This window comes from Strix uralensis, chromosome 4 (genome assembly GCF_047716275.1).
Source record: "Strix uralensis isolate ZFMK-TIS-50842 chromosome 4, bStrUra1, whole genome shotgun sequence".
Classification (NCBI taxonomy): Eukaryota; Metazoa; Chordata; class Aves; order Strigiformes; family Strigidae; genus Strix; species Strix uralensis.
The window spans coordinates 60,892,798-60,916,415 of record NC_133975.1 but is presented as its reverse complement, the minus strand read 5'-3'; the positions used below and the strand labels follow the sequence as shown (position 1 = coordinate 60,916,415).

At 40.1% G+C, this 23,618-nt stretch overlaps 1 protein-coding gene across 7 annotated transcripts in view; it reads right to left on the bottom strand.

Moving 5' to 3' along the window:
* Positions 1–3,188: 3,188 nt before the first annotated feature.
* The window catches only part of CENPC (centromere protein C), a 30,337-nt gene continuing 9,907 nt past the window's right edge, over positions 3,189–23,618 (bottom strand). For 2 of the 7 annotated variants that reach the window (XM_074866965.1, XM_074866964.1), the window contains 10 exons: positions 23,323–23,361; positions 21,977–22,053; positions 21,017–21,085; positions 19,796–19,900; positions 18,881–18,979; positions 16,186–16,281; positions 15,729–15,883; positions 15,147–15,237; positions 13,670–13,739; positions 3,189–3,412 (listed from right to left, as the gene is read on the bottom strand). In XM_074866965.1, coding sequence (XP_074723066.1) covers positions 3,370–3,412; positions 13,670–13,739; positions 15,147–15,237; positions 15,729–15,883; positions 16,186–16,281; positions 18,881–18,979; positions 19,796–19,900; positions 21,017–21,085; positions 21,977–22,053; positions 23,323–23,361 — 844 coding nt within the window. In that variant the 3' untranslated portion in view covers positions 3,189–3,369. Of the gene's footprint in view, positions 6,844–13,397; positions 13,740–15,146; positions 15,238–15,728; positions 15,884–16,185; positions 16,282–18,880; positions 18,980–19,795; positions 19,901–21,016; positions 21,086–21,976; positions 22,054–23,322; positions 23,362–23,618 lie in introns of all 7 variants that reach the window. The other 5 variants (XR_012628764.1, XR_012628763.1, XM_074866962.1 and 2 more) reach the window with 5 other exon arrangements.

Sequence of the window (23,618 nt, the reverse complement as noted above, 5' to 3'; positions counted from 1 at the left end):
AAGCATTTGCCTTTACATGTACCACATCTCAAGGCATGAACAAGCACACGAGCTTGGTAATCGCTGAACAGTGACTGTGGCTTGCGGCACACGCTGAGTAACTCACTCACATGCCATGCCTGCAGTTGGGCTACAGCATAACCACCGGCACCTTTGCTTGGTCCTGGGACACTGGATAACCTGCCTCCTCCTGCAGCGGAGAAAGCCAGCTGATTCGGATAATTTTTAAGACTAGTACTTTGCTTTTTATCCACTAAGATAAAAAAATGTAAGTTGAATTCTTTTACATGCAAGAGAAACTCAGTGTCAGCTTCTGTTGTGCTCCCTATGAATTGTGCACATTACCTGTTTATCACTTCTTAAAACTCCTGGAACTTTTTAGACCTTCCAGTGACATGACAAACTTGAACCAGTGATCTGATCACTGGAGGAACGGAAAAAACACTACAGAATCACAGAATCACAGAATCACCACGTTTTCCCTCCCCCCCCAAAAAAGAACCAATAAAAAGATAGAAGACAAAGAAGCTCCTTGTTTCCTAAAAGTTAATATTGGGTCACCATACAGATTTTACAGGAACTGCCCTCCTTCTGTGAAGTTATGACTCAGTCTAACTGGCATAGGAAGGGCACATGTTCTGATTCTTCCAGGTTAAGGCAAATAAAAGATGTATTAACAATCTTCCTGCTTACCAAAATACAGTACAAGGTACGTGTGGTTATTTCTCTGTTTTTGTCCAATTTGTCCAAATGACCCAATTAACAAGAAACTGTGATGGACTGTTCTGGATGAAAGCATCTCCAAAACACTGCAGTGAAGAAAAGTGGTAACGATTCCTTGTGTCAGACCGCGAGCACGAGAGCACGACCCCGTCCAAACAGTCAGGATGAGGAAAGAGAGTCCCCAGATCCATGTCCTGCTCGAGGGATCCTAACGAGCAACCTATGCAGCAGCTGACCAGAACAGGACAGCACTCAAGTCCCATCAGCTTTGGGCCTTCTTGCAGAGGGCCAAGCCATCCTCCCCTTCCTGTTTGGCACAGCCCAGGGGCACAAGTCTTGTGGACGTGCCTGCACTTACCGAGGCACGCAGAAGAGGCAGCAGAGGAGGCAGCAGACAGCTGAGTGGCAGAGCCGGATTCTTCGCTGATTTAGTTAATGGTAAATACTCACTGGAATTGAGACAGGGCTTCAAGAACCAGGAGAACAGCAGGTTGAAAGCCAGCGCTTCAGCAAGGCTCTCACCAGCAAAATGCTAACAAGTGCTGCTTGGGCAGGGTTGATGGGAATGAATGTTATAAACAGAGCTTATAGAACCTTCCAGGAGTGGAAAACTCCTCTTGCTCCCTTCTCTGCAACATTTAAATAACTCAATACACTATCACTCATAGCATAGTATGCTATTGTTCTGGAGATTTTTTTCCTTACCCTCTCACCTCCAAAAATTGTTTTGGTTCCAGAATTGTTTTAATACTGATCCAGATTCCCAAGTTTTAAATGCTGGACAACTCTACAACACTTACAAAAACAGTGAGTTCAGATGAGGCAAAGATATTTTTAATAAAACAACCAACCAACCAAACACCACCTACAAAAAGAAACCCAACAACAAGCCAGCACCACGCATAGTATACTTGGAGTCCAATTTGGATTTTAAATCATTCCTAGGGAGACCTACTTTTACTACCCACAGTAAAGATTTTTGAGAAAATGAGCTCATTGCTGTGGAATTAATAATAGATCTATGCAGATTGATATTCCCAGGAGATAAAGGGAAAGGGAAAAATATTAAAAACTGATGCTCCTGGCAAATGAAAAACTAATGGACCATATTTTCCCAAAGGGATGAGAGGTGCTTTCATTTTATTTCACTCTGATGACTATGTGAGACCTGCCATAATAGGTAACTCTCAGGGAACACCATCTCCAGATAAATGGAAACATCTTGAAAATTTCATAGAAAATGCGGAGGAGAGCGTAAGTTGTCACATACCAAATCTGAAGAGCACTGAATGGTTGCAACACTGCAGAAGAATGTAGCTCTGTTTATGATTTACCTGAAAACCAAAAGAATTCTGCAATATTTCAACACAGTGTTACTGTGTAACTATGGCAGGAACACCAGGGATTTGAATTGGAACCAAAGCCACTGTCAACTAGGAACATTGTTTTTTCAAAGCTAATCTGTATAGCATCTGAGATTCAACAAGGCCAAGTGCCGGATCCCTCACTTGGGTCACAACACCCCCATGCATTGCTACAGGCTTGGGGGAAGAGTGGCTGGAAAGCTGCCCAGTGGAAAAGGACCTGGGGGTGTTGGTTGACAGCTGGCTGAATGAGAGCCAGCAGTGTGCCCAGGTGGCCAAGGCGGCCAATAGCACCCTGGCTTGTATCAGAAATGATGTGGCCAGCAGGACTACAGAAGTGATCGTCCCCCGGTACTGGTGAGGCTGCACCTCAAATACTGTGTTCAGTTTTGGGCCCTCACTACAAGAAAAACATTGAGAGGCTAAAGCACATCCAGAGAAGGGCAACAAAGCTCGTGAAAGGTCTAGAGCACAAGTCTTATGAGGAGAGTCTGAGGGAACTGGGGTTGTTTAGCCTGGAAGAAAGGAGGCTGAGGGGAGACCTCATCGCCCTCTACAACTACCTGAAAGTGAGGTGGGTGTTGGTCTCTTCTCCCAAGTAACCCGTGGTAGGAGAAGAAGAAATGGCCTCAAGTTGCACCAGCAGAGGTTTAGATTGGATATTAGGAAAAATTTATTCACTGAAAGAGTTACCAAGTTCTGGAACAGGCTACCCAGGGAAGTGGTTGAGCCACCACCCCTGGAAGTATTTAAAAGATGTGCAGATGTGGCACTTAGGGACATGGTTTAGTGGTGGACTTGGCAGTGTTAGGTTAACGGTTGGACTTGATGATCTTTAGGGTCTTTTCCAACCTAAACGATTCTATGATTCTATTCTATGAAAAATATTTTACTTTCAAATTCCTTTTAAGAGTTTTAACAACTCCAATGAAACAGTTGAAAGATTTCACCGTTGGCGACATTCTTAAATGCACTCAAGTTAACTCACATTATTTATAAGTATTTACAAGTCAAACTCATGCAGTTACCTGCATTTTCAAAACCACAAGGACTACTAGAAAATTAATTCTTAAATAATTTAGAAATCAAAGAAATAAAAACTTATTTGCATTATGTAATATTTATTGATACAAAAAAAATATTTGAACAAACCATGTATTTACAATATACACTGCAGAAAGATCTTGTGCCCCTAAAACTGTGGTGTATTGCCAGTTGGATGGTAGCTACGGTGTTCTTTAGAATCCCTTTGCATTAGATGATCTTCAATTTGCAGGCAAAGTTATGGGGAAGAGTTCTCCAACAACATGCCTCTTGTTTTCACTCTAAATGATAAAAAGAATAGAAATTAGTTCAGATTAACACAGTTAAAAAAGGCCTATCTGACTGTGCCATAATATTAGGGGGTTACTAGACAGTAAAGTGGAACAACTGCTAATTGTACTCATAGAAGCAAGGACATTAAAGTATTCACCTACTCCAGTGGCAAATCAGCAAAAATATTAGTATCATTTCAATTATGCTCAAAATAGCACATCAGCCTCATTTAATTTCACTAACAGTAGTCTCTAATACATGCGTTCCTCTGTGCAAAGTCTGGAGTTGTCAAAGCCACACCTGACTGTGACACTGACACTTGTTCTGCATGTATTTTCTTACGCTATCTCTAACATGAAATGTTCAGGATCAAGAGGCCTCAGTAGTTGATGTGCGTGTGAGTGTCATGTTATTTTTATAAAAATCTTGTGTGTATTTTAATTCACTTAGACAAACGGTCCACAATCTATGATTTACAGTCCCAAAGGCCACACAAAACTGCTGATAGTAGGGAAAAGTCCAAGAATTAAAACTGTTACCAACAGAGCAAAACATCTGATACAACTCACCATCTCAAGTGATAGCTGAGGACTATTGCTCCAGATGTAGAGTTCTGTGGAAAAAGCAGCCACTTGATAGCCTGAACTGCACAAGACACCAAATTTTCAAGCTGGTTTAAAGCCCACATACAGAATGAAGACTGCCGTTAAGCCTTGCAAGTGAAAATAACATCCCGCTATCAAAATATACTAAAATGTTTTGTGTATATATGAAAATAATTGTTAGCTAATTCCCCAAAACTGATCAGTGGACTTCCCATCAAACCCAGGTACGTGTCTTCCTTAGAGGGACACCTCAAAGCAAAGACCAGCAGGGTAAAGTTGACAGTTGTAACACAACTTAGTATGCACATTTTGTCTTCTACTATAGAGGGTGTTGTGTTGGGGGGGGGGGGGGGGGGGGGGGGCATGTAGCATGGAAGGGGCTACAGAGGTGGCCCCCGTGAGAAGCTTCTTGAAGCTCCCCCGGCTCTAATTCAGACCTGCTTCTGGCCAAGGCTGAGCCAATTAGCAATGGTGGCTGCACCTCTGTGATAATGGATTTAACAAGGGGAACCTGGGAGGAGTTTGAGTTGCAAGGACACCTCTGCGAACACCAAGGTCACTGGAAAACAGGAGAAGGAGCAGACACCCCCCTGCAGCCCGTGGTGAGAGGGCAGGCTGTGCCCCTCAGCCCATGGAGGTCCATGGTGGAGCAGATGCCCACCTGCAGCCCATGGAGGACCCCACGCCAGAGCAGGTGACTGCACCTGGAGAAGGTCGGGACTCTGTGGGAAGAAGCCCCCACTGTTGTAGTTTGTCACTGGGAGGACTATGACACGCAGGGGTGACCCACACTGGAGCATGTCGTGAAGAACTGCAGCCTGTGGGAAGGACTCATGTTGGAGAAGTTCGTTGAGGACTGTCTCCCATGAGAGGGACCCCATGCTGGAGCCGGGGAAGAGTGTGAGGAGTCATCCCGTCCCCCCCTCCCCCCAAGGAGGAAGGAGCGGCAGAAACAACGGGTGATGAACTGACCACAACCCCCATTCCCTGTCCCTGTGTGCTGCTGGAGGGGAGGAGGTAGAGAAATCAGGAGTAAAGCTGAGTCTGGTAAGAAGGTGTTTTTAAGATGTGGTTGTATTCCTCACTGTCCTACTCTGATTGGAAAATTAAGAGGGGAGTGGTGGTGGTGTTTAACCCTCCCTGTCCTTATCTTCACCCCAGAGCCTTTTGTTGTACTTCTCCTCCCCACCCCTGAGGGGGAAGGAGTGAGCTGCGTGGTGCTCAGTTGCCCTCTGGGCTCAAACCACAAGAGAAAGGGAAAACAGCGGCTGCTCACCAGCAGCCAAGCGCTCTGGCACACCCACACTCTCCCGGTTGGCATATTCATGGCCTGCTGTGTGACACGGAAGAGGCCCTCCGCTTGAGGTGTGTGGCAGAAGAGTCCTCCCAACACTAGTGTGAACTAAACTTACAGAAGAGCAGCTTCCATAGCACGGGAGTCTCCGTTTTCATGGAATGGTTGAGGTTGGGAAGGGACCTCTGGGAGTCATCTGGTCCAACCCTCCTGCTCAGGCAGGACCACCTAGAGCCAGTTGCCCTGCAGTCAGGGCAGCTCTTTCCCCGTGTATGAGCTTTTGTGTCCTGATCTCTTCTGTACCTCCTGACCTCTCCACAGCAACCACAGCAATGAGGATGAGGATGCCAAGTCCGTACACAAACACTCTAATGTACTTTGCAAATACACACTCCCACCCACGGACGGTCAGGTCTCAGCTCTGACTCTGAGAGAAAAGTATGAAGGTGATACTGAAGGGCCACCCAGCTCTTCCAGCCTCAGCTCAGGCTCCTCCTTAGACACCGCAGAAACATGAAACCCAGGAAAATTATTTTCCCCTGGCATTTATCAGAAAAATCAGGCAGCAATGGGGAGTGAGAGGGCATATGCATCCACATCCATATCTGCAGCAATGGGCACACCCTGCCATGCCAGACCTCTGTGCAAAAACCAGCTGGTGCCAAACACCATCCCCACTGGCAAGAGGAATGAAGACATAAGAGTGGGTGAGTGCCTGGCCTAGCCTGCCAATCCAAACCTAGAGCCTAAGTGACGGCAGAGCCATGGCAAGACTGTGCCAAGGCAGAGGAAGTCACCGGCGCGCTGAATTCGGGCTACAGGAGAAGCAAAAAGCACAATGCTACGATACTCTGGGATAGGTCTGGCCAGGGGCGACGGTGCTGGGACGGATTCTTTCAGCACTGCAGAGCCAGCCTCAACAGATGGGTGAGGCTCAAGGGCAACGATGCCAGCCCGAAGCGGTCTCAGTTCTGATTCTGCAGTCTGGAAAATGGCAGATGATGATGGTAACAAATGCTTCGCCAGTGACATCCTAAACTGACCTTCTTGGGATTAAAACTACACAAAGGTCTTTCAAAGAACAGCGGCCAAAGGAAGCTTTGCATCACTCCTCCAATTGAGAAAATTGGGAGCTTTGCCAGGGCCCGTGCAAAGCTTGAAGGAGACGTAGCAAAGGAACCTTCAGGCACAAGAGCAACTCTGAAATAATTCTGGAACTAAATTAGAAAAATGATATAATCCTTGCAAGTGGCACAAAGATAAAAAAGAAACCTTTGGTAAGGGAAATACATCCAAAAAAGGCAAGAAATTATTTTAGGCAGCAAGACAAAAAATGAAGGAGCAGATTGAAACTTGATACAGCAGCTGAACTGAAACAGTGGAGGTGAATGCCTCATGCCACAGCCCACTCCAAGAGGAAGGAAGAGGAAAAAAAGAAAAAGAGACAAAAGCACACCTTTGACAGATACTTCGAGACAACTGCCAACTTGCATAGCAGGACACAGTGCATCACACTGGCAGCAGGTGCACATGGAATTTCCTGAAGGAAATTACTATTATTACAAAATAAATCAAGTTCCAGATAAGTGCACAAAAAACAAAAGATGGACATGGACATTTGAGCCAATTCTTACCCTGTGCATGTGTCCAATTAACTAAGACAGGTTTTGTACTTCATCAGCATCACAGTTTCAAGGAAACGGGCAAGGAGTGGCGCAGGAGGACTGGGGCATGCACCTCATTTGCAACCCCCAGCATCTCACCAGAGATGAGCTTTGCAAGCTTAAAAAGTCCTTCAGGAGAGGAGCTAATTTATTTCCAGTAAAAACAATATTACTATTATAGTTTCTCCCCTCTTTTTTTCATCCGGAAACACAAGTATGTCATGCAGCGTGGGTGCAGGATGTAAGCAACAGAAGCCATTTCATGACAAGGTAATGATTTCTGTGAACTTAAGTGGAGTTAGTAACTGAACAAAATGAAGCTATTCTTAATTCTGTTAAGATGATTCACTCAATGTAATTTGTTTCAAAGGTTGAACAGGATGCTAAGATGGACTTGGTATGCCACAAAATGAAGAGGCAAATAAAGCAAACATTTAGAGTTACTTTGTCTTTAAAACATAGTGGGGCTTTTTTGCTAGCTAAAATACTGCTCAAGTCTAGCAGCTGTGTTCTAACTTATTCCTGCAGCGACCTCTGTGCTTTACCTATGAATTACTTTAAGAGTGCACAGTAAAGCTTAGCTGCTCAACAGCCAAACGTCTGCTTCTACTAATATGAAGAAAATCAGGCATAATAAAAGTCAGAGAGCATTTGCTGGATGCAAAAGGCCTCTGCAATTATCACTTAATTGTCCTTCATGGGCCAATACTGGGAGTCTCATGCTTTCCCCCTAAGATTGCTCCCTCCTTCAGCACTTTTTCTTAACTGGCTACTTAATTAGTCTTCCTTCCTGGGCTTAATTGTAAATTTGTTTTGATTAATTAGCCTCAGAGCTGACTTGGCACTAACTGAAATATAGAAGTGCTTCGTTTCTTCAGTGCATAGGCTACTGCATCCTAGGGGAGCCCCCTCTTTGTCAGCAATAAAATTTCAAGTTCAGATAGTGTTTGAAAAAAAAAACTAAATTAACTTTCATTTCTTGTAATTGCCTCTTCTGTACTACAACACAAAAGTGATGATAACATAAAGAAAGGATAAAATTCAGTAAGTTCAGGCCTCTTGTTCAGTGGATTATACATCATGTTCATTAGCTGAATCCTGCAGTTCTAGATAAGATGACTTAATACTCTTAAATGCAAGTGATCATAGCACCACTAGAATCCCAAACCAAGAGTGTAGGTTATCAGCAGAGACAGCTGTGTTCTCACGGCACCAACACCGGAAAGGTTTCCCTTCACAATCAGAAGAGTCACATTCTGCTCTTCCAAACGTTACTGAATTTCCTTGAAAACCCTTTGCACAACCTAGACAAGCCAGTCTGAAACACCTTTGGATGCTACTATAGTTCTTCATTATGTTTACACCTCTCATATCACTCCCTTCCTCTCCATCTTCATGGCATGCTGATTCCAGAAGACACCCACACAGCGTTACCACGCATCTGCCATCTTGATCAATTCTCATTTCAGCTACTGTTACTGAAAACACAGGAAAAGGCAGCTTCTTCAAACGCCATGACCATGAAAAAATGTAATAAGCTAACTAAAATAATGTGTGTTGACAGCTATTGTACCATTTAATAACCTTCTTAAATAGTTGTCAAGAGTGCTGCAATTCTTCAATTTTCAAATTTAAAAGTCCTTACCTATCAAGCTGCAAAGAGAAGTTAAAAATCTTACTCAGGACGTTAATATGTTTGCACCTCAATGTCTGCAATATGATTTGCATCTCAACTAAATAGTCAGACCGAGAAAGTAAACACTTGGCTTCTTTCAGCTCCTTGTTTCAATTATCGCCCCTCTTGTGCTCCAAACAAGAAGAGACTGCGGAAGAAGTGCAAAGTAAATGTGGGTTTACAACCTTTTGTGTGCATCTTTACTTGGGCACAGGAGTTTAAATTAAGCAAACCAGAACAGGAGATTTGTGGGTGGGCCTAAGAACACAGAGCAGCTCTGTAAGCACTCCTTTTAATGTATTCGTTCCCTAATAATCTGCAGCCAACTGTTTTGACTGATGATCAACTACTGTTTTCATCTTAGAACTGGACCACAGGAATCACTTTGGTTGTCAAATCCCAAACGAAGCTTTTCCGTGCAACCTGAGATTTGGCTTCCAGATCTCTTCTGACTACATTTGTGAAGATCCATGAAGTGACAGGATATTCTGAAGAGGAAACATACCAGCTTAGAAAGACTAAGATATTCAGTTACAACAGCTGTCAATACCATTAAAGAGGCATATTCCATACTCTTTGGTTAGATGTATTATCTGCAACCAATCCCCACTTAAAGTAAATCCTGTATTGCAAAAGACATCATGGAACAGAGCCTATACATCAGTAGAAATGTAAGAAATATTCCTTCATGCTGAAATGCCTTTTCAGCTGATATGAAATGAGGAAATAGCCCTTTAGGTTTATTGCATTCCCCAAATGCTAATTTAAAATCATCTGCAGATAACCAATTCAGCTGTATACATGAAAAATAGAAGAAACTGTGTACGTTCCTCAACAGCTTATTTTATTGGTACTGTTTATTTTTCTGTAACTACTCAGCTCAAATTCTCCTATTTTATGTTTACAAAGTTGTATAAATCTGGATGCGCACACATATCTGACAGTTTTGCAACCATTCTTCTGCTGCTTTAAACTGAAAAAAAGGCTTTGTTTAGTAAAACAGGAACAGCTTTCTAATAAAATGAAACTACAAAAAGACAGACTTTCAAAAGAACCTGCTAACCAGTAATTTTTTTCAAAGTGAGCCAAAGCCTTCAAAAATCTGACTCTTTATTGTGGTGGGACATTGTCAGTTAAGCTCCTTAAAATAAGCCTCAAGTTGTTACCACAATACCTACCACAGAACACATGTACCTACTAACATGAAGCTGATGAAATACTAGACTCGGCTTTTGTTTCCAGCTCTCTCAATTACTGCTGACAGAAAGCAATGAATTAACATACTAAACTAGTGATATCCTCCAGGAACAGTGCAGGTACCACCCAGGCAACAGAAAAGGTGGTGTATCTCTCAGGATGATCATCCCAACTTCACTCTGCAGCAGGTAACACTGGCTAACTGACTTTGGCCTACCTTAGCACAAAGCTGGCTCAGATCTCTACTACTGTTAGAGGTGATGTTCTGTACTCTAAGTAAAAAGTTGTGCCATCTGAGCTGAATATATAATCCACTATAGTCTATGAAAAAATTTAAAAGTTGTTTTAAAAGCTACAACAGACAAGTAACATTATAGAAACCGTAAGAATATATATTTAAGCTAGAGACCACAACATGCTCTGTACGGGCTATTACTTCAGCATTTTACAAAGTCTAAATAACCTGGCACGTATCTACTTGAAACCATCACAGTAGTTGGTGGGAGTTAGATTACTCAACCGAGTAGAAAATATGCTGATAAAAATAATCACACATGCAGGAAGAAGAATGCCAACTTCTCACATTTCAGAGAAGGCTTTTTTCTTTCTTTGCAATATCCCATTTGGTAAATTAAAAAAAATCAGACCACCAAAGGTTACCCACAGCTACTAGTAGCCTGATGTACACAAAAATGTAGGAAGCGGGAGCCAAAGCAAGAGAGGTAGAGGTGAAACATCAGCTGCTTCTTCTGACTAACAACCAATTCTTGTTTGCCACACTGCACAAGTCAGCATCCATAGGTCTCCTGGAACTCAGAACATTCTCCTGCACCTCCTCACACTATATTTAGGCTAATGACACCGAAGCAAGTTTTTTTACAACTGTCAAGTTGAAAAAAAAAAAAAATTTAAAATGCAATCCGGAGAAACGGTGAACAACCTAGCACAACTCAACTGCTGCTGTGCACAAATGTTTTAAAAACCAACTCTGAGCAAGTGCCTGCAACTAGTACAACGTACATGATAACAGAATGAACTTAGCAAGGTTCAGTGCCAAGTCCTAATGTTCATGGAAACTGATTTACATCTACTTGCAACAGAATTCAACTGAATTAATTTCCATCTGTAACACACTTCTTCCACCCTTTCGAAAACCAAACCCCACTCAACACAGATGCCAGCCAAGGACAAACACCTGTGCTTGAAGCCCCATCTAGTGACAAACAGTGGAATTGTTGCTAAACTAAAGCAACACCCTAGTTACATCACCACGCTTAGCACAATGCATTTTGCTATGCAAAAACCCCCAAAACATACAGTTTGAGACGTAGTCCAACTACAGATGTTCTCTGCAAACTATACAGAACATTTCTCCCAAGAAACTGACTGGTCAGGAAGCAACAAAACCATACATCCTAAAAAGTTACATACTTTACCAAATCCACCCAATTCTGTTGACACTACCTGCCACAGAATTCAGAAAACAGACAGGCATTCATGACATGCTGATCTCGAACCTGCACTTAATCACCTGCCACTTTCCAGCCTGTGTCAGGAAAAGGTCTGCACACACGTTGCTTCTGCTTAAGAAAACATCCTGAACAACATATTCCTCATCATTTACTCATGACCCAAAAGAAAATCCACCCAAAACCTTGCTGTCAAGTTGCAGTGTTGTGCAGTCAGGGAAGACACATCGGTGCCCAATACAACAAGGGCAATGTATCACTTCTCATCTGAGCCTACCAAACTAGAACACATTGCTGGAAGGCAGCGGGCTGCCTTGAGCTCTGTCAAAACATACATCCACACTTTCCTTTAGGGCCATGAGCTCCATAGTCCATACATGTTCACTAAACCCTTAACGAAGTATCCTCCTGCTACCCAATCTGCAGAGAGGTGATGCAGAAGAAAATTTGCAGAGTATCTTCCTTTTGAACTCCCTGGCCTTTAACACAACTGAAAAGTGTTCTTGTTCTGACTTTCAGCTGGAACCAATGAGCTGCCGGGCTCAGAGACCACCACATCCATGTCCTGGCTACTGGAAACATGTTTGGGCGAGGAGCAGAGGATCTCTGGTCTAATGCTAGCCCTGTACTGTTTTCCAAGTGGCAAATTTCCAGACCTCTGCAGGCCCGAGGAGTTGAAAGGCTTACAAACTGTGGGTGGGAACCCCTCAAGCAGTGGAGACAGCATGTGTGCCCAGCTGGTAGCTGGTAAGGCTCCAACACAGAAGGGGCAATATTTGAATCTTGCTGACCTTGAGGAGACCAACCCAAGCCCAAAATTTAGAAAAGCTGCCAACAACAAATTACTATCAGCTGTAACTACATAACTTTTTAAAAATTTTATTGTAACTCTTAAAACTGCTTATAAAAGTTGGGGCTGGGAAAAAAATAAAAAAAAAAGGTCCTTCTGTGCAGTCTGAACTTTGACAGCAAATAGTTCATATCAAGACAGAGAAAGAACTAAATGGCAACGGGCACGTTCCTCTGTTTCATCTTCTCACAGTTAAGCATGACCTAGCCATGAATGCAAAGATGCCATAGAACTTCCACTAAGTATTTCCACCGTCAGTCTATATATGCACTAATCACAGGAACTACTGCTTGAAAGAGAATGATAAAAATATATTATCTCAAATTCCTTGATCTAAACGGTCTTTCACAGAGGCACGGTAACTTTGGTGTCCAAGCCCTGTCACAGACACAGAAAGTTAGCTGGCAGCTGAAAGCTTAAGGGAAGCACTAAAGCCAATTCATCTTTCCTACTTTCATGTATACTCTAGATTTAACATTAAGATCATGGCCAAGACTGTTTACAAGGTCAATACTCAATCCTCAAGTCCTTAAAGTTTACAATTCCAACTCAATTTTCCCTATCTCGTTCTCTTCTAGACTAGCAGTGACCACCGAGAGAAAGCACCCTACCAGAATAGCTGTAGTTTATCCTTATCTTCAGTCAGAAGGAACCTTGAAGAGCTTGGAAGACAAATGCTATGTATACCATCTGCTGTCTAGACTTGGCTTCTGAGTATACAGTATAATTACAGTTTTCCCAAAGGTCCTCATTATTATCCAGGAACACAGCAAGCAAAACAAAAGGAGATATTAAAGTAATACATTTGGCAATGACCTATCACTGTTACACAAAATAAAGCTATCCACAATGCTCAGAGCTAACCAAGCCATAGCTTCCAGACAAAAGATACAACAGATAAGCTCCTACTTAAGAGTTCCCATTTTACAATTCCAATTTGAGGCACTAATGATACATCTGCTAGACAAGGAAGAAATGCCTGTCAGTAACACACTAGAAGAAGGCTGGACCCCAGCACAGCAGCATTCCAGCAGCCCATCTCCTAGACAACAATCACTGGAATGTGAACAGCATGCTCCTGCACTATTTAAATAGCCATTATTCGAAGCAGTTTGTACCCAGCAGACGTTAAGACTATCAGATGTTAGCTGAAGATGTCAAAGTTTTTTCAAGTGCTAAGCATCTTTAGGGAGATTAGGCATATAAATACAATTTAGAACAACAAAGCGCTTTACCCACAAATTTTATACGTTTATCTTTCTGTCTTTGGATGACACAGGAACAGTAACTGATGCAGAGTGAGGCCCTTCAGTATGTCATTTCAGTTTGACAGCAAACTACTGAGGTTCTTCTGGTATTGTTCTTAACTCGTCTTACATTCATTTCAGCTGTTCTATATTAATTTGCAATGTTAAGCTGGGCACACTCAAGCACTTTTTGTATGGGAATAGAACTTCAAAATATTCAAAAGCTTGAAAAGTTTTTCAGCACTTCTGCAGAAAGTTCTTCACCTGTCTTTAAGTTGTGTGAAGAGAAGAACACTGTCTTTGTTCAGAAGATTACGTATGTTATATCCATTGCCTACAAATAAAAACAGAGAAACATGTTTTCAGAAGCCACTAGCAATTTTTGAACTCCTGTCCTGACTTCAGCCAAGTGTATTTTTATTTCATATATTTTAACAGAAGGAATATTAGCCCCTCATCTAGGATGCCACTCTTACAGGCATGTCACTGCATTTCAAAGAGATAACAAGCAATATAGCTAGTGTCATTTATTTTAACCTGTGATAAGAATAAAGTGCATTTTTGCTGAGAAGATTTTTACTGAAAAAAATGTAACAGGCTTGAGCTCTCAGCTCTCAAATCCCACAAGAAAACTTTAAGTTGACTGAATTTACTTCAATTTATTCCTACAGAAAATCTCCATAAAAACTGCACATGAAAACTTCTCTGCAGATCTTCACTTAGGATTTGCATCCTAACATTCATATACAGCCACACTTGATACATTATGATGAAATCTCAAGCCACAACCATTGCACTGCCCATCCAGGTATACTGTGACAGGCCATCAGGAAGCAGGGAAGTATGGAAATGAAGTATAGATCCTTTATGGCCATGCGGAACTTTCAGCAGTTTATATAATCTGCTTTCCCAAAAAGCAAACTAAAAAACTGTCTGTGCAGACGCCTAAACTTTTAAGATTAAAACAAACACCAAAGAAAAAGGTTCAAAGCATCAAGCATTAGTTGAACAAGGACTGTTCAATCAAGACATCATGGTGAAAAGTTAATGGAAAAAAACAATCAGTAGCTTGTCATTTTCTAACGTAGCCTCTTCACAAGAAAGCTGTACAAAAGCTCTCCACAGCTTCATGAACAGTCTGCTTTACAACTACTACAAACTCTCCTGACCAGTGTCCTGCCCACTGAAGGACAGCTTCCCATATGGAATTCATTCCACTTTTATCTCAGAAAGGCAAAATCAGAGGTGTCTAAATTTGCAACAACCCACATGCAGTTACAACCTGTTCAACAAGACATTCTGCACCTTCTGTATATCAAGCACAAAACGTAAAATAGGGTGAACCGATTCAGATGGATTTTCATGATTTTACATAGAAAAACCAGCAAACAGATGGTGACCAAAACAATTTTATGAACTACCACTATACTAAGCAGTCTGTGAAGTTCCCCCAAACATTATAGCTACGGGCAGAACCAGAATACTAAGAGAAATTCACTCTTAGAACTTGGTAGTGTCATCAAAAACTTATCATAAACAAGCAGTGTTTGTATCACTGCATTCAACGTTTAGGTCATCAACCCACATCCAGTGTTGGGTCACGTTCTTTTCTTCATAACCTTACATTCCCACTCTCTACTCAAACTTATCTCTTCCCATCAGTCAGGTCAGTTTTGCTTCCTAGCAAGCTAATTCAGTCTCATCCATCTCCAACAAACTGGTTTTAAACACACATACTTACCTGCTGGAACATAGAAGTAGTCCCCTGTAGTCAGATAATATGATGTCTTATGTAAGGTAACAATAATTTTGCCGTGGATAACATGGAAAGCCTTAATGAAAGCCAAAGGGTTCTAAGATTAACAATGTTTCCTTTGCAAACATTTAAGAAAGTTATCCAAGAAAACATACTTTCTGTTTTGCATACATGTTGTAACAAAGATCAAAAAGCAAATAAGCTAGCAGTGCTGCAATCCCTTTAGCTGAAAAATAAGATGGAAACTTAAAAGGGGGGTGGGGGCCAATTTTATTTATTTGATACTTCTATCTTGCCTGCAAGATCCAGACAGTAAGCATACATGGACACACAGATTTAATGTGAAGCAAAGCAGGGCAATGTGCATGCAAAGTACCTCTAGCAAGTTTCTTTGGTTATAACCAATTTCACAACTGAAATGATTCATTAATGTTTCCTGTATTTATTTGCATCACAGGGGAAAAAAACCCTGAAAAACCTGTCAATTTCACATGCTACTTCTAACCATTCTAAGATTCTCTGTTTACTTAGTCCATTTTATAAAAATAAGAAAAAAAGCATACTCACTATTGTATCCATGTGGACAAATTGGTGTCCCTTTTCTTTAAGTGGCTTCAGAATCAATCTACCAGTGGCAAAATCAGATGTATTCAAATTTTTATATATTTCTACTGATTCATCTTTGAAGAAGCATGAGTGACTGCTTTCAGTGTTAATACATTCTACAAAAAAAGTTCAGGAGATTAACAGTAACGCCAACACAGAATTAGTCTCGTTACTCACTCTGCGACTACCTGCTAAATCATATGCATTACATATTGTTTCAGTGCAACACCCCCAAGAGCTAGACTCAATATTTAGCTGAAAAATCAGGATGCTTTTTGTGTCTCCCTCAGAATTTTCTCCAGAAGAGCAATGGGTATTTCAGTAGCTTACCTTTTTATGCTCAATGTGGCATCAACTATTTTTTTTCTTACTTACTACATAATTCAGAAAGGCCCTTGGTCACATCCCCTCAACTCACCTAGAAGCACTTCCTCATTTGTTACTGGATCCAGTACAATGGTTGGCTTAGAAGTATCAGCTAGGGTGTGATCCAAATTTGCAGGTATCTCACTTCCTGAGGAGACAAAAAAACCAAAACAAAACCAGAAAAACAATCACTCTACATTTTAAAAAGTTTATCACTTAACCACAACTCTTCCACAATTTTAGATTTCACATAAGTACTTAAACTGGTTTTAATTAAGCAACTAAACAGACTAAACCATCCGTAATGATTCTTTGAAAATGTCATTTTCACTGGAATTATTTCTGTGTCTAATAGATGAAGGCTCTCTAAATCCTAAAGAATTTTCCAGGGGAACACCAACTATTTATCCTGTGCTATTAATGACAGTATTTACTCAAAAGTATCTGCGTTTTAAGAGAAGTGCTTTTCTAGCAACAGATGCTGAGAGGATATTAAAAGAGGATATAAAATACATGATGAAGTATGAAGAACAAGTTTTTTCCTTTTACTTTCTGCTGATGGGCACCAGGAGACTTATGAGATAAAGTGTTCAAAAGAATAAGCACATGTTCAATTTTCCTTTTCTCAAGAAATGCCATTACAGGAATCTCACTGTAAGTTGTAAATCAGAGAACTATTTCTATAATAAAAAGGATTTTTCCAGAGAAGGAAATAGCCTAAGAGTTGATGACAACCTTACGCTTTTCAAATAGAGACACTGGAGAATGTTCACAGCAGAATAAATATCCCAAAGCTCTCCTGCTGAACTCCCTTAAGCAGACAATTTTAGCTCCACAGTGCACAGGGAATTTCTTTAAATGCAGTCAGAACAAGGATGTTAAAGGCAAGCTATAGCACTTTATATGCATTCGTGGCTGCTTAAATACCCTTACGTCAAGACAGCCAGGAGTAGGAAGAAAGTTACTGTGTTTGAAATAGCTTTGTTCCAACATAACCATCTCTCTATAAGAAGCAGCAGCAACAGGTGCAACTCCATAGTTATAACCACAGAATTTTATCATATCAATAAAATTTAGGAATTTGTCCTAGAAGTTCTATTCAGTTGATGGTCCTTATATGCATCACTTAAAATTCAAGGCTGCTAGCAAAATATTATCTCTCAGGATGAATGTCTGTTGAAGAGAAATCCATCACTTCTGGAAGACAGTTCAACTGTGCCTAAAGCAACCAATAATTCATGTAAGATACAGTATGAACAGTCACTACCAGCTCAGGTTTACATGGGCAAATTATATTAAAACATAAATGGTACTTAGATCAAAGGTTCATCTCCAATCAGTGGCCAAAAGCAGGTACCCCTTCCATCCCCCAAAATGCTTCTATGGAATACTTGCACCTCTAACATGGAGCTCACACACTTTGTTGAGAGCTATTAACAGTTAAGACTTCTGTGAACTTACCTAGTTCTCGCCTTGAATCTACATAAATATTTTTATCCACAGTATTCTAGGGCAGGGAGCACACAGTGAGAAGAACCACCTTACTGTCTGAAAAACCCAGCTCCTGCTATCTTCCTTTCACACCTTCTAGTTCTTGTGTGTGAAAACAAACAAACAAGAACCCAACAAAACAAACCACAATTTGTTTCTATTCCCCTTCTCCATGTCACTCATGATTTTATAGGTCTTTCTCATGCCTCTGCAGTACTCTCTTCAGGGCTGAGTAGCCTTCACCATATAGTTGCTTCTTGCACAGAAGTCCTTCCATGTTTTTGACAATCTTTCTCTGAACTTTCTCTAGTCCTACTACTTTCTTTTTGAGGTAAGGAATAAAATCTACATGCAACAAAAAAAATCAGAAATTTGTATGGACATTGACTGTTCCTCCTTATTTCTCTAATGATTATTTCAGCCCTGACTTGTTTCAGAACTGTGTCAGAACCACATGGCATTTTCCATATTTGTTAGCATTTGTTTTATTTGTTCTCTAACTTCACACAGAAACATTTCAGTCTCAAACAAAAACTCTAGACAGTCCCCATAAAGAAAGTTCTTTAGTATCAAAATGTCTTCCACAGAGAGCACAGCAAAAATAATTTGACTTCTGGACTTTGGCTTTATCTCCCTTTTCTGAGCACTACCTACAGATTTATTATCCACTGGCCACAGAGGCTCTAGCAAAGCTTCCTATTCCTGTTTGTTTAAACATAGATTTATTGTCCACTTTTAACCATTTTATGTACTGTTCTTAAAGCTCTCTCCACCTACCTTCTTATGTTTTTGTATTTAACCTACATCAGCTTAAAACTCTACTGACACCATATACTGCCTTTTCAGATGTGATATTACAGGTATCAGCAAAATGACCAGAAGTTTTTATACCTTAACTGTGCATTATGAAACTAAACACACTAGCATCATTAATCAGTGAGCTGAACGAGAAGTACAGCTTATTTTCTTCAACCCCTGCTTTAAAGGCACAACAACACTTCTGGATACGTCCTGTATCTCTTCTTTTCTAATGCTGAGAAGTTAAAATTTTTACAACAAGTTCATATAGCATTGCTATAGATAACAAAATAAGAACAGGTTTTTCCACATCTGATCACATTAACACATTTCATTATAAAATTATTTTCACCCAGAAAATCAAGTTTTTGCAGGAGAAAAATCTTACAGCAACAGAGTATTCGATTACAGTTTGGTTTTTTAATGTATCAAAAGAAAAAAAAAGTCTGTGTTCATACTTGTTTCATCTCTTTTCTGCTTGTGATCAACATTCCTTTGTTTAATCTTCCTGCAAGTTTCTGCTTCTGGACACACTATTCCACTAATCACAAGCCCTCCTGGAACAAAAGAAAGTTAAACCAAGTTCACTAACTCATAATAATTTTACAAGCATGCAGACTTGCACAACCAACAAGCATTTCAGTTGAGAATATACTTCCTTGGTGCTGAACTTTTCAGATAGCTTTAGAAAGCCAGAACAAACCAAAAAGCTTTTCAACATCAAATATTTTGGAGTGCAATGCAACTTGAGATTTTTAAAAAGAATTTGATCATATTTCAGACATAGAACATTTCAGAAAGCCGTGACATGAGAGTCAATTTCTAAGACAAAATATCAATTTTAGGGACACAAGGAAATACTATTTTCAAGGAGACTAATTAATTAGGAAAGGACCAAATGAGGCTAAATTGTCAGAAAAAATCCCTGTGAACAAGATATATTCTATCACTTACTGAATTTAGCACTGAGACTGGATAAAATATTATAATACCTGCTCTGGAGAACAATCCCCACACAAAGAGAAATGCTCCAGTGAATGATCCAGTAGATTGCCTCTTTTTCCGGTATTATACAGAATCTTTGACGTAATAACCCCACTAGCACAGAGAAACCGTTTTGTTCTTCTCTAAACAGTTAAGGCAAGGGTACTTAACGTGCTCTGCTGATACTATTTCTAGCTGGCACAGTAGTATCAGAAGAGAAAAAGACTACACAGAAAGATGACTAAATAGCTGGAGACCATAAATGATCTACTTTTTAAAAAAATTACCAAATACTAAGTGTCTCAAAGCTTTCATGGCACAAAATCAACCCACAGATTTCTCTTTACTGCCCTATCAGGCAAAAGCAAATAGGTGTTTTGGAAAAATACCTGAAGGCCTCATCGTATAGTTTACACGCTCGCCTCGCCAATATTCCAGAGGTCGTAGTCGTATCCTTTTTGTCCGACGAACATTAGGTGTGTTGGAAGGCATTACTGATTTAAAGGATGAAATCATTCACAGAAGTATGAAAGGAAAACTCAGAAATTGAAAGCATTAAATATCCTTTCCTGTGGTTCAGGGGGTCAGCACTTCCCAGCTGATACTTATATTACATTGCTATCATGACAGGAAAAGGGAATCAAGTATTGCCAAAAGCCTTCTTGTGCACACACCTGTATTTCACTCTCCTTTTTCTTAAACAGTCACCATGCTGACTTTACATTAGATTACATTCTATGTATCTTAGTGAATCACTGAGATACAGACATTAGGGGCTCAAGCACAAGGAGCAGCAACCATGCTACAGCTGTGCAGACAAAGCTCTCAACAAAGACTAAGAACCCTGCCCTAAATCCGAGGGATTTCATTAGCAACAGTGAAAAGGCACTGCCTTGGTTATGGCAAGAGGAGAGTAACAGAGACTGCAAAAGCAGCCCCTCCTCTTCCAGGTTCTTAAGTCCCACCTCCAAGGTCCAGAAGAGCAGCACTTTTGCCAACAGAAACCCCACACACTTCCAAGATTCTCAGATACTTATCTTCAGACTTACTTATTACATAGTCTCAACTTCCAATTCTTCTAAGTTGCCATATATGAATACAGTCAGATTCGATATTTCAGTATTTGTAAGAAAGAATAAAAGCCCCTTAAGAGTTGAGAGCAAATTAGTCAAGAATATTTAAATGCTAAAATTAAAAATGGTAAATACAAAAAACTTGCTGAAACAGTTTTTGAAGGTAGACAACTACAGTGTTGTGCATAAAATTATAATGAAGGAAATAAAAAGCAATAAAAACAGACTAGTATGGGACTACAATCAACTGCATGCCCATTGTTCCATCCTGTCCAGTCTCAGACCCCCACAGAAGACAGGTTATTTGCACCCTCAGTTACACTGTGTAAAACTACTTCAAACTCGTACTGTTCTCACTGAACTGTAAGCAGTGTCTTGACTCAACATTAAACAAAAAATGGAAATGGAACTAACAACCTTATCTGTAAATACTTACTAATATATGAACCCATTTCTAGGTGTTTTCCTGTGTCTCCTTCAGCAAAGTTGATATCAAGTTGGAAATACATTTACATTAAGATATTTTAAAAGTCTTACCTATTTTATGCCTTGCTCTGTGGTCTGACAACAGATCTCTTACTTGAGAATTCCAGTCTTCAGAACTATCTGAAAATACATTCAGAAAACCACCACTATAGGCATTTTCTATTCCTGACTTCTAATTAATATACCCACTAAAAGCAACCAAAGGTAACACAAGCAGAAGTCCTGATGTGTTTCCACTAACACTTTTTTTGTTAAACATACAAAACCTGATGTAGATAAACAGTGTATGTAGTAAGTTTTTAAACAGTGTAAGCTTGAAAATCACATGAAAACATTCCTCAGACCCATCCCTCTGATAAATCAAACACTTGCAAATTATAACTATACATATAATTTTACTGATCAAAGTGCAAGGTCATTCAGCTTTATACCACTCAAGCCTAACTTTAGAATAAACTTCTTACCAGAACACACACAAAACCAGGTCTCTGAAGAAAGCATTGCATGAGTTAACAGTCACAACTGGCTCTAAAACACTAACAAGAAGACTTTCTATCCCTGGGGCTCATATTCATTATGACAACTTGTGCAACTTGTGTAGGGAAGCTTGAAAGAACACCAAAATATTTTTAGGTGATCAGGCCACAATTCCATGAGGCTGTTCAAGTTGGCTTAGGGTGGCATGAAGTGATCGTATATAGAACCATCACAGGGCAACACATCAAACTGGTACAAACTGAGTCTAAAACATTTGTTCAAAGTCTTTTGGAAGGAAAACTTTATCCTGGTAGGCTTGATGTCAAACCATGTAGTGCTTGTTCTTCCAAAGCTAACACAACGCAAAGCTGGCATACTGTAACATGCACTTGGGCAGAAATGTGACCGCAGCCAATACAATCTGCATTTCTTATTCTGGACAAGCAGAATACAACAGAAATTACTATACCATCAGTTACAGCTTACAAGATGCTTATACACAAAATGCAAGAAAATACCAACTTTAAACATTACCTGAAGATGCGTTATCCTGTTGTTCACAAGACTTACTGCTGGAAGCAGAGTTATCATAATGTTCTACAACAGGCCCACTTCAAAGGAGAAAAAAATACACCTGCTTGAATACGTTACATGTCAAAGGAACATGACAGCACTACAAGAAAAGCAAATTTAATTTTTTTTCAGATCATGTGGGGTGGGTTTTATTTCCTTCTAAACATCTGCCTGTACCAATTAGACACTGAAGCAAATGATTGCTAGTCAGGAATGACAGGTCTGACATTCATCAATTGCCCCTCTACTCAATCATCAGGCAGACTAACTAGTAGTCACACATTCTCTCTAAACAGGTTTCCTAAAAATCTTATAACTTCTTTTTCTTTTTCTCCCCTCCAGAAGAAATAGACCTTCTCCTCTCCTCTGTAGCATTGCCTTTCAAACAATTTTCCATAGACCATGATTATAGAAGTGCTTTAAAGAAATGTTTTGCATACTGTAAGGAAAGGACTGTAAAACAATTTGCAACTGTAATTTTTAATACGTATTCTGTCATAAAATTTCCCCCATAAAATGACAATAATTAACATGTATGTAACTCCACCAGAGATTCTCTAGCAATCAAATGACGTATAACAGGACTTCTCCTACAGTCTCAGCATTAGTACCGCTAACCTTTCCTCCTTCCCCCCTTTATGGCTGTGCTTCACTGCTTTTACCATGCCAATGAAGTTCAGCTGTGATCCACCTGAACTCCAAAAGTTGCATTTCAGTGCTAGATTAGCAAACCGGCATGACAAATTTGTCCAGTTAAGTCTACAGTAGGCTCACTTATAATAAAAAACCAGAATTTTCAGTAGAACTACAACATAAGAATTTAACAAATTCATGACTGCCATTCCTGGCTGCTTTGTTATTAAGTTCCCATCCCATGAAGCAGAAGATATGTGCATATCTATGTGCACAAACAAGAGTCTGGATTGTAGATACAGTGATTAGACTATTTAATTAGCGCAGTTGCTAATTCTAGGAGCACTGGTATTTCTGTTCAAAAATCACACACTAATGTGGAAGCAAGCCTCGAAGGAAAATAATCCCCAAAGGCAAGAAACTTACTATGACCCCTTACTCATGACAGGAAGAATAATTTTTTTAGTTTATTAACAGTATTAGAACAGTATTTAAACATGTCAGGCATGAACCATGATCTCTTTTCCACTATGTTCTTTGCTAGTAGAATGCAGTAGTAGTACCAGAATGCAGTAGTAGTACCAGAATGCAGTAGTAGTACCAAACAGCTGTTCTGTCTCAGTGGGGCAGAAGTGGGATTAAATGCAAGTTTTACAGACAACTCACGAAATTACCTTTCATGGTTCGTAGCCTTCTCAGTTGCAAAGAAATCTCTAGACAAGAAAAAATTATTATTATTACATTTACTGTTAAGTCAATTTTACTTACTGAAAGAACCTGTAGGTCAATATATTAAGACCTGAAGAGAAACATAAAAAAAGACATTTTTAAAGAAAAATTTAAAAATCAATGCAAAGAACAATGATTAGAAATTCAATTAGACTGGTTAAAGAAACTTCCTCTTTCGGTTACCAATCATTAGCAAAGTTACTTCCACAAAAATAAACATACCTGAAGAATTAAACACTGT